At 39.6% G+C, this 13686-nt stretch overlaps 3 protein-coding genes and 3 non-coding genes across 16 annotated transcripts in view; 1 reads left to right on the forward strand and 5 right to left on the reverse strand.

Moving 5' to 3' along the window:
- The window catches only part of eya4 (EYA transcriptional coactivator and phosphatase 4), a 43646-nt gene extending 37059 nt beyond the window's left edge, over positions 1-6587 (forward strand). For 4 of the 11 annotated variants that reach the window (XR_007885549.1, XR_007885553.1, XR_007885550.1 and 1 more), the window contains 5 exons: positions 115-275; positions 1182-1296; positions 1477-1598; positions 3775-4060; positions 5678-6587. Coding sequence is in view for 6 of the 11 variants with exons in the window: in XM_051408048.1 (XP_051264008.1) it covers positions 115-275; positions 1182-1296; positions 1477-1598; positions 3775-3986 (610 nt within the window). In the remaining 5 variants the exon portion in view is untranslated. Of the gene's footprint in view, positions 1-114; positions 276-1181; positions 1297-1476; positions 1599-3774; positions 4106-5677 lie in introns of those variants that run through there. The other 7 variants (XM_051408049.1, XM_051408052.1, XM_051408051.1 and 4 more) reach the window with 4 other exon arrangements.
- Positions 6588-6906: 319 nt separating this feature from the next.
- Positions 6907-10292, reverse strand: rps12 (ribosomal protein S12). The gene is made up of 6 exons (XM_051408054.1): positions 10202-10292; positions 10032-10077; positions 8847-8963; positions 8560-8662; positions 8022-8123; positions 6907-6994 (listed from the first exon to the last, which is right to left on the reverse strand). Exons 2-6 carry the CDS (start codon positions 10043-10045, stop codon positions 6932-6934), a joined length of 399 nt encoding a protein of 132 aa, XP_051264014.1. The 5' UTR covers positions 10046-10077; positions 10202-10292; the 3' UTR covers positions 6907-6931.
- On the reverse strand, positions 8332-8414 carry LOC127368954 (small nucleolar RNA SNORD100). The gene has a single exon (XR_007885971.1). It is a non-coding gene; the product is annotated as a small nucleolar RNA SNORD100 (small nucleolar RNA).
- Positions 8734-8816, reverse strand: LOC127368956 (small nucleolar RNA SNORD100). Its single transcript, XR_007885973.1, has one exon. It is a non-coding gene; the product is annotated as a small nucleolar RNA SNORD100 (small nucleolar RNA).
- On the reverse strand, positions 9057-9133 carry LOC127368951 (small nucleolar RNA SNORD101). The gene has a single exon (XR_007885968.1). It is a non-coding gene; the product is annotated as a small nucleolar RNA SNORD101 (small nucleolar RNA).
- Positions 10293-11094: 802 nt separating the features above from the next.
- zgc:153284 (uncharacterized protein LOC751696 homolog) lies at positions 11095-13373 on the reverse strand. The gene is made up of 3 exons (XM_051408055.1): positions 13151-13373; positions 12713-12880; positions 11095-11451 (listed from the first exon to the last, which is right to left on the reverse strand). Exons 1-3 carry the CDS (start codon positions 13199-13201, stop codon positions 11389-11391), a joined length of 282 nt encoding a protein of 93 aa, XP_051264015.1. The 5' UTR covers positions 13202-13373; the 3' UTR covers positions 11095-11388.
- Between the last annotated feature and the right edge of the window lie 313 nt (positions 13374-13686).

The raw sequence follows: 13686 nt of genomic DNA on the forward strand, positions 1-13686 counted from the left end.
ACAAATGACATACTGGCAGTTATGTTTATAGTACTGAATAATAAAAATAACCCTTTTATATTTTGTTCTACCAGAGCAGATTTTTCAAATAAAACATATCATTATTATTGACAGTACTTACAGTTTTGCAACTGATGGCTTCCATGCAGCTGCAACCAGCGCCAACTTGTGCCTGGCTACGGGTGTCCGCGGCGGGGTCGACTGGATGAGGAAACTGGCCTTCCGCTACCGACGAGTCAAAGAGTTGTATAGCACATACAAAAACAATGTGGGGGGTAAGCCAATCTGACGGGAGTTTGCTGATCACCAGGGACAGTTAAGGGGGTGATAGAGACGGGGAGTTTTTGTTGAGTTAAAACTTGTAAATTAATGCCTCAGTCTGAAATAAGATTTAAGGTCTATCTGAAAAGATTCATGAACCAAAAGAATGAACTTGTTTCATGTTTTCCATATATTCTGGACAGGTTCTATTAATTATAATTTTTTTAAACCTCTGCGTCAGAGTGTAACAGTTAATAAAACGATAATGTAAAATGTATCTGATGCTATAGCTGAAAACTGGGGTTTAGGAAACCTTTTGTAAAGACTTTAATGAAATGATTACTAAAAGTCAGGAAAAAGGATAAAACCTGGACTTGGAGGCCCAATTCTGAAGGCAAATACTAAATGAATACATAGTAGTGTACATCACATACAGCCTATACATACGTACAAATATAATAAAGGTTCCAGTCAATCTATAAAAACAGTTAATTCTATAGCTTTTATCAAAATGGGCTCAGACATCAATAGCAAAGCTAATCATGTTAACTGGACCAATTTTATGCTGAAATGAAAAATATATTTATTGTGGAGTGGAAACTATTCTATAACAGTATTTAGGCTGGACTGTGGATATTAAAACTCTCCACTGAAGCCCCTCTAAATGAGGTTTAGCTATACAAATATACAACAAATGCCATTTAACTATTAAGCACAAATGAACTGTGTAATGCCACCAAACCTTCATCACAGGTTTTACAGTTTGTAATAGATAACACCAAAGCCAATATGTGATATTTCATTAAAGTCCCACATAAGATGCACTAAATATGGGTCCAGCCCCAGTGGACCCAGTTTTGTGTGTTTGTGTGTGGCGCTGTGATGCTGCGAGGGTGTATTAAAGTCATCCTGGGCTTTAGGTCTGCTGGGTCCTGCTAAAAGAGATGCCTGGCTGCAGCTGAGAGCAGAGGTGGAGGCTCTGACTGACTCCTGGCTCACCCACGCACTCAAGTCCCTGTCCATCATCAGCTCCAGGTGCCACTTCATGTTCTATGTATTCTCTGCTTGTCTCTCCCCTCCGTTAATTAATAAGGTCAAGAACCAGAGCGTGGGAACTAATCCATATTCAACAGATATTTATTCACGATCCATTCGTCCCTCTATTGATCCACTCGTCTTTACTTAATGAGGCTGCTCTCTATATGTGTCCCACAGGAGTAACTGTGTAAATGTGTTGGTGACCACAACGCAGCTCATACCAGCGCTGGCTAAAGTTCTCTTATATAGTCTGGGGTCTGTTTTCCCTGTCGAGAACATTTACAGTGCAACCAAAATAGGTAAGAAACCCTCATGCACACACAGATTCCATAACTTTTAAACAATAATATAACATTGATGTAAATCATATAATGTGGAATGGATCTAATTAAATAGTGACTGTCTATATATCTTACTTATGGTATTTTAACGGTTCAAAAGCTGCATGTTTTTTGTTGGTTATCCATTATTTTGATGTTTCTTCATCTACTCCATATGTTACTGATATCCTGTTATGATGTTAAACTTGTTGCTTTTGTTGGACTCAGGTTCACTGAGCGGTTGGTTGGGAATGTTTGAGTTGCAGTAATGTTTTACTTTATAACCTGTGTGTATATATGTGTGTGTGTGTGTGTGTGTGTGTGTGTGTGTGTGTGTGTGTGTGTGTGTGGTGTGTGTGTGTTTGAGAGAGGGGAAAAATAAAACTGAACCCAATTCACATTAAACTCTATTTAAGGAAAATATATCACGCTGGTTACACATTGGCCAAACACACATACCCTTTGACCATGACCAAAAAGCTATCAAGTATAATATAATATTAGTCTACAATAAATAGTTTTCAGTGTAGTTTTTTCATTTTAAATTACAATACTTGCACTATAACTACACAGATGACATTATAGTACATCATTCTCTCTATATCAGTGCTCCCAGTTTCTAGGGCTGAGCAATATGGCCTAAAAATAAAATATTAATACAAACTACAAAAGATACCATATCTTTGGTGAGCATATCTCTAATGTCTTATCACCTGTTCCCCCTGTTCTCATATTAAATGATTAAACACCTTTTGTGTAGATGAGTGACGTGGCTGGATTAGGGTTTTATAGAGTCCTTATCAGCTGTATATCTCCAAATCATAACATTTGTATTTGAAATCTCGATTTGATGATCAATTTATTATTTATTTATTTCCCAGCTCTGCCTCTTGCATATTGTTGCATTAGTATTACAGTAACTGTTATGTGATACTCTTTTTATACAACTTTAGAGTATTTATTTAGTCTGCACTGTGAAACAGAGACCCTGACTCCTCAATCCAAATGTACTTAAATGTTACAGAATTGTGCCAACATGAGCATTACTTATTCCATTAGGCATTTATTACCTAAGATTGATCACAATATGTGACTGTTTCTGTTTTTTGTAAGTGAACAGTCAAGTCAAATGAATATTTTTGTATTTTAATGTTCATTTCAACCTAAGTGACAATATATTTGTGTTAAAAACCGATGATAACTGGGAGCAATTCAAACTTGTACAGGCAGCCTCTCTGTTAAAGCAATTGAAGAAGAAACACAGGCATGGGGGTGTGTAGAATCTATAATATGCCATGTTTAATCCCAGAGTTATTCTCCAGCTCACACTGACTCTAAATAACATTACATCCATCCTCACCTCACATAATCCTGATCTTTCCTTCAACAACTCTGACAATTGCTGGATCCTCGAGGCCGGACGCCCACACACTGAATGGACTCTATTAGCCTCAACCTCAGCCGGTTACGCCAACGTACTGCAACCGTGGCCAACACTAAATTATATTCAAGCATACATAAATCTGTACAAAGGAAACAAAACAATTATGGGGCGGCTAGAGAGCCAAAACATTCAGGAAAGAAAACTCAAAGCCAAGTGTGTGCGTCTGTGTGTTTGTGAGCTTATGTTACACCCAGTTCAACCCCACCGTGCCTTGATTTAAGTGGACGTAGCAATGTGGTAACCATGGCAACTGCCTGAGGTTTAAGACAAGCAGACTGCAAAAGTGTTTCAGGTCAGATGCCACATCCTATAGACTCCTGGACACATTACTTGGCATGTGGAGTTACTCTATGTGCAATTAGCGTTGTGTATGTTGTACGGGGGGGGGAGAGGTTAATATGGGGTGTGATTTCTGACATCACGTCTTCGAGTTGTCGTGGCAACAAGATTAAGTATGTTTATCCGAATGGAAGTACCTCTCAGGATGCACCATGTGGGTGTCAGGATTAATCAGAGTGAGCGATCTGCTGTGGGATAATGGTGTGTGTGTGTTTGTGTCTGTGTGTGTGTGTGTGTGTGTGTGTGGGTGTGTGTAAAAGCGTCCTCTCCCTGTCTCCTCTCCTTCACTTCACCCTTGAAGCACAGAGCTCTGTTTTATCTCCGTCTAAACAACAAATGAAAAACCTGTGAAAGCCATTTGTTTGTCTCCAGGCAAAGAGAGCTGTTTTGAGCGTATAGTCTCCCGCTTTGGCACTAACATTACATATGTTGTGGTTGGCGATGGGAAGGATGAAGAGCATGCGGCCAGCCAGGTAAACAAACAATTTCTGAACTCTGACCCCTCTGACCATGTGACCCTCCTTCCTTCCTCCCCTTGTTTATTTGTTTTTTTGCAGGAAAAGAGAGTTGCTTTGAACGCATAATGCAAAGGTTTGGCAGGAAAGTAGTGTATGTTGTAATTGGGGACGGTGTGGAAGAGGAGCAGGCGGCCAAAAAGGTAATGGACCCGCAACCTCACCGTGACCCCGCCTACTCCTCACAGTGTGAGCTCTGATTGGACGAAGCCTGCCTTTCTTTGCTGTAGAGGTTTTGTGTTGGTCGTTCACTTTTTTCTGTTTCTGTACTTGCTATTGCTTTTTATTTTTTCCCTTTTTCATGGAGTGACCGGAGACTTTTAATTGCGTCAGAGTGAAAATGTGAGATTGGGGCTTAGCTAATGTTGTACATTTTGCACCAACTGAAAGTCAAATATACAAATTAGTGAGTTATTAAAATGAAATTCATTGCTTTGGATCATATAAACGATGTGATTTGTCACATTTGAAACTGAAAATAAATGGCTGCCCAAATGTACGCAGTGATTAAGCTATGAATCTCATTTGTTTAGAGCAACAATGTTGAGTTTTATCCAGCGGTGTGCGGAGTTTGGTTGTACATTGATACTGTAGTTTATATTATTGATATAGTAGAGTTATATCACAACAAAAAAAGTTGATAAGTAGTGATATACTCTAATCCATAGCACAAGGACATATTTCCTTAATTGTGAATATAAATCCCATCTCTTCTCCAGCTTTGGGTTTCATTCTTAATGCTGGGTGCTGGGATTGTTAAAGGACTACTCCGACATTATGGGAAATATGCATATTCGCTTTCTTGCTAAGAGTTCATGGAGAAGACAGATACCACACTCTTATCTGTCCATTAAATATATGGCTACAGCAGCCAGTTAGCTTAGCTTTAAATAAAGACTGGAAGCAGAGGGAAACAGCTTGTCTAGCTCAGGCCAAAGGTAACAAAATCCACATTCCAGTGTCTTTAAAGCTCGCTAATTAACAGTGGGGTAAGCTATCGTGGAGAAATCCAACTCCATGATATAGTGCAAACACCAATGTCTGTGAGAAAGTCACTTAATGTTACATGACACACAAATCGGATCTGGAAATAAAGTTAGTGCTGTGTGGCTCGGTCCGATCCACTTTCCACATTTGTTTTGCATTTACAGAGCCAGGGCTGTGTACAAACACTGGATATTTTTTCAGTGCACACACATAAGCGGAAGGCCTAGTGGACCATATCGCAACAGCTCGGGTTCGATTCCGGCCTGTGGCTCTTCGCTGCATGCCACCCCGCCTTGTCTATCTTCACCTGTCCTATAAATAAGGGGAACAAAAGCCCAAAATATATTTTTGAAAAAACACAGATTAGCATTTTACACCTTGTACAGATTAAACAAATAACACATTCATTTGTGAGCAGTAGTGGCAAATTTTGGTATCTTTTGAACAGAGCCAGGTTAGCCGTTTTCCCATTTCCAGTCTTTATATAAAACTAAGCTAACAGCTGATAGCTATCGCCTTATTTAATGGAAAGTTAAAAGTGTGATATCTATTTTCTCATGTGCATTAACTCTGTGTGGAAGCAGTTAAGCACACATCCCAAAATGCTGAGCTCTTCCTTTAAGCCTTAGGATTGCATGGATTTTGTTTGCAGTGCTTTTGCAAAGCAAGCAGCTACAAGCTACTGTAGTGTAGCTTGCATGTCTTTAGGTGGTGGTATGCAGCTATGAAACTGTATTGCTGTTTTTAATGACGTGTGTATTTTCACTCTACAGCACAACATGCCTTTCTGGAGGATATCCAGTCACTCTGACCTGCTGGCACTACACCAAGCACTGGAGTTTGAGTACCTGTAACTATTCTAGCAATATGGACTCATGCAATGTTACCATGGACATGGTCAGCCAGGCAGCCCCCCCTTCTTTTGTATAACTATTTAAGAACAAACAATACACTGCAACTGTTTTTGTGATTTTATTTTTGTCTTGTTTTTTGAACGTCTGGATTTACAAACTCTGAACGGTCTTAAGAAGCAAAAGGAGAGGTGAAAAGGAGGTAAAGAAAAGAACAGTGGGGTTAAGAGACGACTCAACTATATCCAGCTCAGCCCCCCACCCCATCCACCCCCGTGCCCTTGATGCTGGGAAGGGACCGCTGTGAAAATCCTGTCTACTGTCCTTGCAGCTGTAGCAGACTGAAAGCCTGTAAAGGCTAAAAGACCTCCCTCGGCCTGGGAGGATGTTTCTTTGGGCAACTCCTTGATGTTTGGTTTGTTCTGGAGCACCCAGGCTAGTATCAGGCCTGTTGTGGGTCACCTGGGACGAACTATCTTCAAACAATGAGGGCCTCTCTGTACGGGCAGCATTATGTGTGCGGGGTTAACGGCTGCTTTTTTAAAGTGTTTTCTTCCTGGTGGTATAATCACAACACAACAATGCAGTCTGTGGCAGAAACTTGTAAATTATTTACAATAAACTTAAAGGGCAGTGGTGGATGTTTTTGTCAAGGAAAGGAAATTCATTTTTGGGTCTTTTTTTCCTCTCTGGATTTTTGTAATTTTGGGGTGGGGTGGGGGGAATGAGGATGTGCGTCATGATGTGTTGTGCCTTAATGTGTTTGAATGTCTTTTCTTTATTCAGAAATGTCTATGTATGTAGATATAAAGGAGAAAACTTATCCAAATGACCTACGCATCTTGTCTTCCCTAATGAAATTTTAACTCAAACTTAATAAATACAGTGCTGCATATTACTGAAAATAGTGCACTTTTCCTGATAGCCCATGATAAAGCACAAATGTACCTTATATATTTGTAATGTGTGAAATCTGACATCCCACAATTTAGACTCATACAAACCATCAGTTTCATGAACAGTATAGTCTAGTTCTCCCAACAAGCTTAAATAGTTATATATCCAAGCATGATTTTATAGTCTGTCAGTGGTCAGTCAAATATCCAAAAGGTGTATAAAAATAAAATAAAAAAAACACTTAAGACAACAACTTAATTTCCAAATTTTATTGACACCTTATTTCTTGCCTTTGAAGTATTCTTCAATCACATCCTTGGCTTGAGACTCCTTGCCATAGTCCTGTAGACAGAAAAATAAAGTTTGAGATGAGCAGGTAAGAGACACGACTAAGCTCTAAATTACACATCTGTGTCAGTGTACGTCAGCCAAAACTCAACAAGACATCAGTAAATATATGTTTGAGGTAATTAATGGTAATTAAGCGGCCCTGCAGAGTTTCCTTGTAAACAGAAGCAGTTTACATTCAGTGAAACCTATTGTGGGTATCCATAATGTCTAACATACATGTCAGGTACATTTCCTTCTTCGTAAAAAAGATTGTAAGATTCTTAGCATTTTAAAATTAAGCTTTGTTTACTTGTTTTCAGTCATCTTCCCTGCCTTTGCTGGCATGTGGCAGATTATCCCCTGCTGCTCAGTGGAATAATGTTTGAGACCCATTGGCAGGAAAGAGTACCCTCGGCCTAAGTGCCACAATAGTTTGTCCACCACAAAGCACTAATAAGTTTAATAACCTTATAAACTGGATTTTCCCATCAACCTTTACATTTAACCAACCAAAATAACATGTTTATCCTGTTCCATTAAAATCACATGGAAATAGAAATAGTTGTCTTGTACATCTTACACATTTCCCCCATTATTCAGCCAGACTTAAAAGACAAAGTATAGATAGTAGATATATAGTAGTCTATAAACTAGAAATTCAAATACAGTCATGCTGATTTGAACAATGTTTGCACACACACCCCTTAGGAGATTACAGTGATGACGTGTCAATAGCGTGCAATGTTTGCTGTCATGCGTTGCTATATGTAGCCATTCTTAGGGACCCCAGACACCACAGATAGACGACGGGGCTCGTACCCTGGCTGTTATCTAGCCAAAAGTTATCAACAACAGCTGCATGGCACAAAGCCCAGCACCTGCACTTGATTGGCAGAGCTACTTATAAGTCTTAACACCTCTACTTAACACCCATCCCTTTCGTCATCATCCCATTGTAGTCTCACTAAATGAAAGACTTCAGCATCTCTGCCCTGCCTTTATTGAAGGGAATTTAGGCCGATAAAGCAGCAATATTTACCTTGACCACGACACAGCTGCAGCCCACCACCTTGCGGGGTTTGCCCTCACGGTCGATCTTGCACAGACCGACCCACTCCCCGAGTTTCTTGTTGTCATCAACCTGAAATTAAGTTACACAGATTTGAAAGAGTGAATGTTGGCGACTTTGGAAAAAAAAATCTAAAAAGATCCTATTTTCATAAATATAAACATTACAATTTAGATAAACTAATAACCAATGTGCACTGAAGGGTAGTCACAATTGCCTTCACATAGTTTAATACTTGTAGTGCAGTGAGATAAAAATGGCAGCAATGTGGGTACTCTGCTGTATCTCAGACAGAAATTGGGTAACAGTGGCAATCTCCTCACGGTATTCAGTAGAGGGAGCCAAATCATCATCAGCGATACAGCCGTACATGATAACATGCTACCTTAACTCATCTTTCAATACACAAGACACCTGAAAAATAGATTCTACATGTGAGAGGCATTTCCCCTCCATTTGTCTGCCAAACCTGATGCTAAATAAGTCTGGTCATGAGCAGGCACATTACCTTTATCAGGTTGATCTGATGCTCGGCGCAGAGGGCCTCCACCAGCTTGACGTACATGGGCTCGTCGCAGTTGGCCGCAAGTGCGCAGAGATGGGCCTGACGCCTGCAAATGACCAGTGAATTAAAGTACAACAAGGGTTTATACACCATTTACAGATTTCAAAAGCTTGATGGCACATCTCAGACTGAAAATGGGTAACAATGGCAGGCTTCCACATTAAAGTTTCAGTAGAGGGAGCCAAGATATCAGCGATACACCAACTAAAGGACAAAAGAAATGAACGCACTTGTCCAAGGCCTTGGCAGCCTCACGGATCCCACGGGCGAGGCCATCGTGGATGAGTGCGGTCTTCAGCACTTCAGGGAGAGCGGTGTTGACATCCATGACACCTCCAGCGGCAACGCTATCAAAATCATAATGGGAGGAAAAGAAAAAAAAAAAGTTATATATTGACCAAAATGGGAGGACAAATAAGTGGATTCCAGTAGAGCTCCCAGCATGTCAGAATAGGGATCTCACTCATTGTTGAGTGAAGGGGTATCCGACAAAAGAATGTAAAGTCATCATTCAAGCATTACAGAGCTCATTTAAAGTTAAGTTTTATGCCTCAGGACAGCTGACCTCTCACCATCAGTGGGATGGCAAAGCTACCATTGCTCCAGATAACACATCTAATTCTTGATTAGAGACACGGTTTAATTTACTCATTATAACTTTCAGTAAAAACTAATTCACACGACAATTTGTAAGGACAGGACATTCACAATAAGCCTGTTACATGCTTTACAGTTTACTGCAACTTGTGAACACATCAGCACACCGCAGCGCCCCTTTATCGTCACTTCTATATCACATCAAACATACCCATATCATTTCAGTGAACGACATGAAATTAGTTTACTGTAGTTCAAGTCCAGTTTAGATAATACCACAAACATTGGTCTTTTACTAGTTGAGGATTCAGTTCTTAGTGTCCAATGTGTTAATACTCGTATTTTAGGAGAAGTGTTTCTAAATGTTAAGCTTGTATAAACATTCCCATGTGCTGTTAAATGGCAGTGCTTTGAGCTGTTTTGGCCAGAGGACTTTGACAGTGACTATATTTCATGTAACGTTAACTAACAACGCGTAACGTTACCGCGTCCACTGATTTGACCATTATAATTATTGTTCAGCAGAGTAAAGAGCGAGTTTACGACCGCTCAACCTTCCTCTAGTTTAAAGCATCCAAACACACGCAGACATCAAAGAGTCCCTAAACCTGCAACTCGGCTAAGCTAACCGGTTAGCTAATCCAAAATAACACTCATTATCGCAGCTGTCATTGTAGGAAGCCGATACCTACAATAACCTCAACACAACACCGCAACAACTTCTTACAAACACTAGCTTCATGTCAGCGCCGTTTTATTCCTTACATATCCCGGTTTATACCGGCTGGGCTAGCGGCTAACACAAGCGTCATGCTCACCCTTCCTCGGCCATTGTTGATTTTAGTGGATGTTGGACTTAAAGTTCTGCAATAAAGAACAGATATGAAAGGAGAGTTATTATCCATCGTAAACAGCCCACTGTGGTCAGTTTCTAAACTGAGATGTTTGATTAATCCTGTAGATTGTGATGGTCGCTCAGCAAACGCACCAAAACCTCCTCTCGGGTAGCGGGGAAAGAGGACGTCATAAGCCCGCGACATTGCTTTAATACCACCAGGCCCCATCGGCTCCCTACAGGGGCGTCCAGTGTGCTGCCTGTTGTAGTTGCAGTTGCCAGAATTTATTGTACTGAGTTACCAAAACGGTATAGCCTACATCTTTGTGTTCATGTCAATACAATATGGCTAATATGCAAGTGTAACCAGTCTATGAAAATAATGCAATATTTGAACTTTTAGTTTATTTTAGAGTTGTTTTAGTTAGTTAAAAAAACTTTCTACAAATGTAGATTAAAAGTGCTAAAATCTGTGCTCAGACCTACTCAATATTAACTTTTTATCCATGTAAATTTTAATTTATAGCTGACACATGGTTCCATCAGTCTATAGTTGACACTGTGTGTTGTTCCCTAGAGCCTTTTCTTAAAATCGTCACACCCAGGGGTAGTTGTTGTGAAAGCGCGTGGCAATCAGTGGGATAAGAGCTTTGTCTATATGTCATTAGTCTCTCCATGGTTCTGCAATTTGAATGTAATTGTGTATTGTGGCTGACATGTTGTTCTACAGCGTTCTGCCGGCTCCTGCTTTGTGGTTATTAGGGCAAGACCATAAATGTGGTTGTGTTTGGTGACACTTTCCGATGTTAGTGCAGTATATGATCTGTTGCCGTGCTGATGCTTTGATTGTATAAATGGAAAAAGCTCCCTGATACTTTCACTCGCTGAGGTCTTCTAAGATAAAAACTCTGCACAAAATGAATTTCTTCTTCTCTTACATAAAGTGAGATAATACAGTTTCTTCATCCCACTAAATCTGCAGGTAGATACCACACTACACAAAAAAGAAATGACAAAATTCATATCAACGAGTGCAACAGGCAGAGTTTGAAAGATTTTAAGAAATTTTATTTTCATCACACAAACTGTTCAGATGTGCAACTCTCATATGCTTTTCCCCGAAAAGAGAAAAGCACTTCCACTTCACTGTAAGTGTGCATTATTCATCAAATATGTATGAAAACATTGTTCTGTCACAACCGAATCTAATGAAAGAAAATTTTAATATTCATATTGTCTTTTATAGATTTATTGGTTGTTTGTTTGCTTAACTAGATGTGTAAATATTGCAGTGAACATGGCAACGTGGTTGAGTTGTCCCACAGCTGGTCTCCATTCTTTTAGAGTTTGAGAAACGCCTCTAATTGTTCCATCTCGACGGCATTTTCGAATGCAGCGTAGTCCTGAAAGAAAGAAGAGGTGTTGGGGATGAGGGTGGAGGACAAGCAGAGAGACAGAACGTTATACACATTTTCTTCTTAAATCTTAATGTAATTATTATATATTGTAGAAAATGAGTGCTGTATATGCTATAGAATCTCCTAACAGCTAAGCTTGCCCACTTCACACAGTATAGGTTTTGTATTGAACATCTCTTTTAAGCTCTCTTTTTTTGTTCTTCACACAATTAGCTAACTAATCAAGAAACTAGTGTGTTTTAGAATATAATATGATGCCTTTATTGTCATTGCACATTGTACAACTAAATTTGCTGTTTGGCTCTTAAAATGGTTTCATTAGATATTCCATACATACATGCACACAAAGATAAATAATAACGATAATAAAAGAAACAAAAGGAGATACACAATAATAAAAAGAGAGGTGGCATATGAGAAGCTACCATTGCACATTGTCTGAAATGTTATTGCACCTCAAAGACAAGTTTAGACATACTGTAATGGTGTGTTGAGCATTGACACATACAGCAGCACACTAACTAGCTCACAGTGACAGTGTCAAAATGTGCTCAGCAGGTAATGTTTACCACCATCTTAGTGTCACGTTTTAGCATGCTTACATTTGCTAATTAACACTAAACACAAAGCACAGCTGAAACTCATGGGAATACCATTGGGTTTGCAGGTATTTGGTGATAAAATAGTACATTTTTTCATTTTGACTTGGTGATGGTTGAAAAGTTATAACAATTCATCATGTGGGAAACATTGTCCATCCATCCAACAGCTGTCAAGACATTTCCGTTTGACCAAGAAATGTCAACCTACTGGTGGCCCTAAATTTTATGTCGCCGAAAAGTCTGACTGGAATGCTGAAATGACTGTCAAAACCCTCGAGGAGCAATCCGGTGTGTGTTTGTGTGTGTGTGTTGGGGGTGATAGGGTGTGTTCCAGCATACCTGTATGAGTAATAAAGTCCAATAGCTGTTTACACTTATGCATGCATTTGCAACATATGTGTGTTTGTGTGTGTGTGTGTGTGTGTGTGTGTGTGTGTGTGTGTGTGTGTCTGTGCAAACCTGTGGGTGGTTTAATATACTGTAAATATTTATTTAACTCCTGCGTCAACGCCCTACAAAAGGTTTTTTTCCCAGTGACAAATGCAGCGGGCGTGTAAATGATTTACATTCACTCGTAACTCCACTAGTTTTGAGAAGGTGTTACATTGTCAGTAATATCTGTAGGGTTATTGTGTGAGACTTACCCCACAGTAGACGTTCCCCTTGCATATTTGAGGGGGCAGTGCAGTCGGGTTCCCTGCTATCTTCCTCATTAAATCCTTGTCTTCAGAATTCTGAGAAATGTCCACAGGTTTGTATTGGATTTTCTTGCCGTCCAATATTAGGAATATTTTCTCCTGGTGTTTCTTAATCTGGAAAGGACAGAATTCCTTGATTTAAGTTTTATTGTTTTAAGTTTTGTCATACCAAGTTCTATGCATTGCTTTGCGTTAAACTCCTCTTCAATGTCCTTGATGTACAGATACAGTTTGTCTACAGAAACAAAATACTGTGCAAACATAATATATTGTACTAAACTCAACATGCCTTATAATATGTTGTTAAATGCTGCCAATATGTCAGTGTTTAACAATAAGCCTATACAAGTAAAAGAATGAAGCAAGTAAGACTGCATACTGTACCTCCAGGGAACTGCTCACGCTGGTATAAAACACTTGTAACATATCTGCCATGTTGACAATAAGACCTTGATCTACAAATACACAGGTTTATAGAGAGACAGACTGAGAGAGGTGCAGAGAGAAGTGGAGAGAGGGAAGGTTCCAGTATCCTACATGCAGGTATGCAGTGCTGGTTTGCTGCAACAGCAGACAAGGTGAGCAGGTTTGGACATGGCTTACCTTCCTGCATGGGAACACCCACTTCTACTGAATGCGTTTCCAGCTGTAGCCTGTTGTGAAAGCACTGACACACCCACACACACTACCAGTGTTGGAATGTAACTTAGTGCATTTACTCAAGTGCTGCATTTAAGTACAAATTTGAGGTAGGCTACTTTATTTTAAGGAAACTTAAATACTAAAAATACTTTTTACTCCACTACATTTAGAGTTTAAGTTACTAGTTATCTTTCAGATTACAATTTGTATAGTTTGTGACAAAGCTTATAAAAAGTTGACTCTAAAGTGACTCTACACAGATATGATGATCTTTTAGA

The sequence above is a fragment of the Dicentrarchus labrax genome, unplaced genomic scaffold, assembly GCF_905237075.1.
Source record: "Dicentrarchus labrax unplaced genomic scaffold, dlabrax2021, whole genome shotgun sequence".
NCBI classification, from domain to species: domain Eukaryota; kingdom Metazoa; phylum Chordata; class Actinopteri; family Moronidae; genus Dicentrarchus; species Dicentrarchus labrax.

Bases quoted from the DNA above. Each gene is read 5' to 3' on its own strand.
- rps12 (XM_051408054.1), bottom strand. The intron at 8,663-8,846 runs GTGCGTTCATTT...GGTCATTTGCAG, and splicing joins GCTGCCAAGGCCTTGGACAA to GCGTCAGGCCCATCTCTGCG. The intron at 6,995-8,021 runs GTAAATATTGCT...TTCTGTCTACAG, and splicing joins GCAGCTGTGTCGTGGTCAAG to GACTATGGCAAGGAGTCTCA.
- zgc:153284 (XM_051408055.1), bottom strand. From the start codon at position 13,201: ATGGCAGATATGTTACAAGTGTTTTATACCAGCGTGAGCAGTTCCCTG. The intron at 12,881-13,150 runs GTACAGTATGCA...TGTCCTTTCCAG, and splicing joins GCGTGAGCAGTTCCCTGGAG to ATTAAGAAACACCAGGAGAA. The intron at 11,452-12,712 runs GTAAGTCTCACA...TCTTTCTTTCAG, and splicing joins AGGGGAACGTCTACTGTGGG to GACTACGCTGCATTCGAAAA.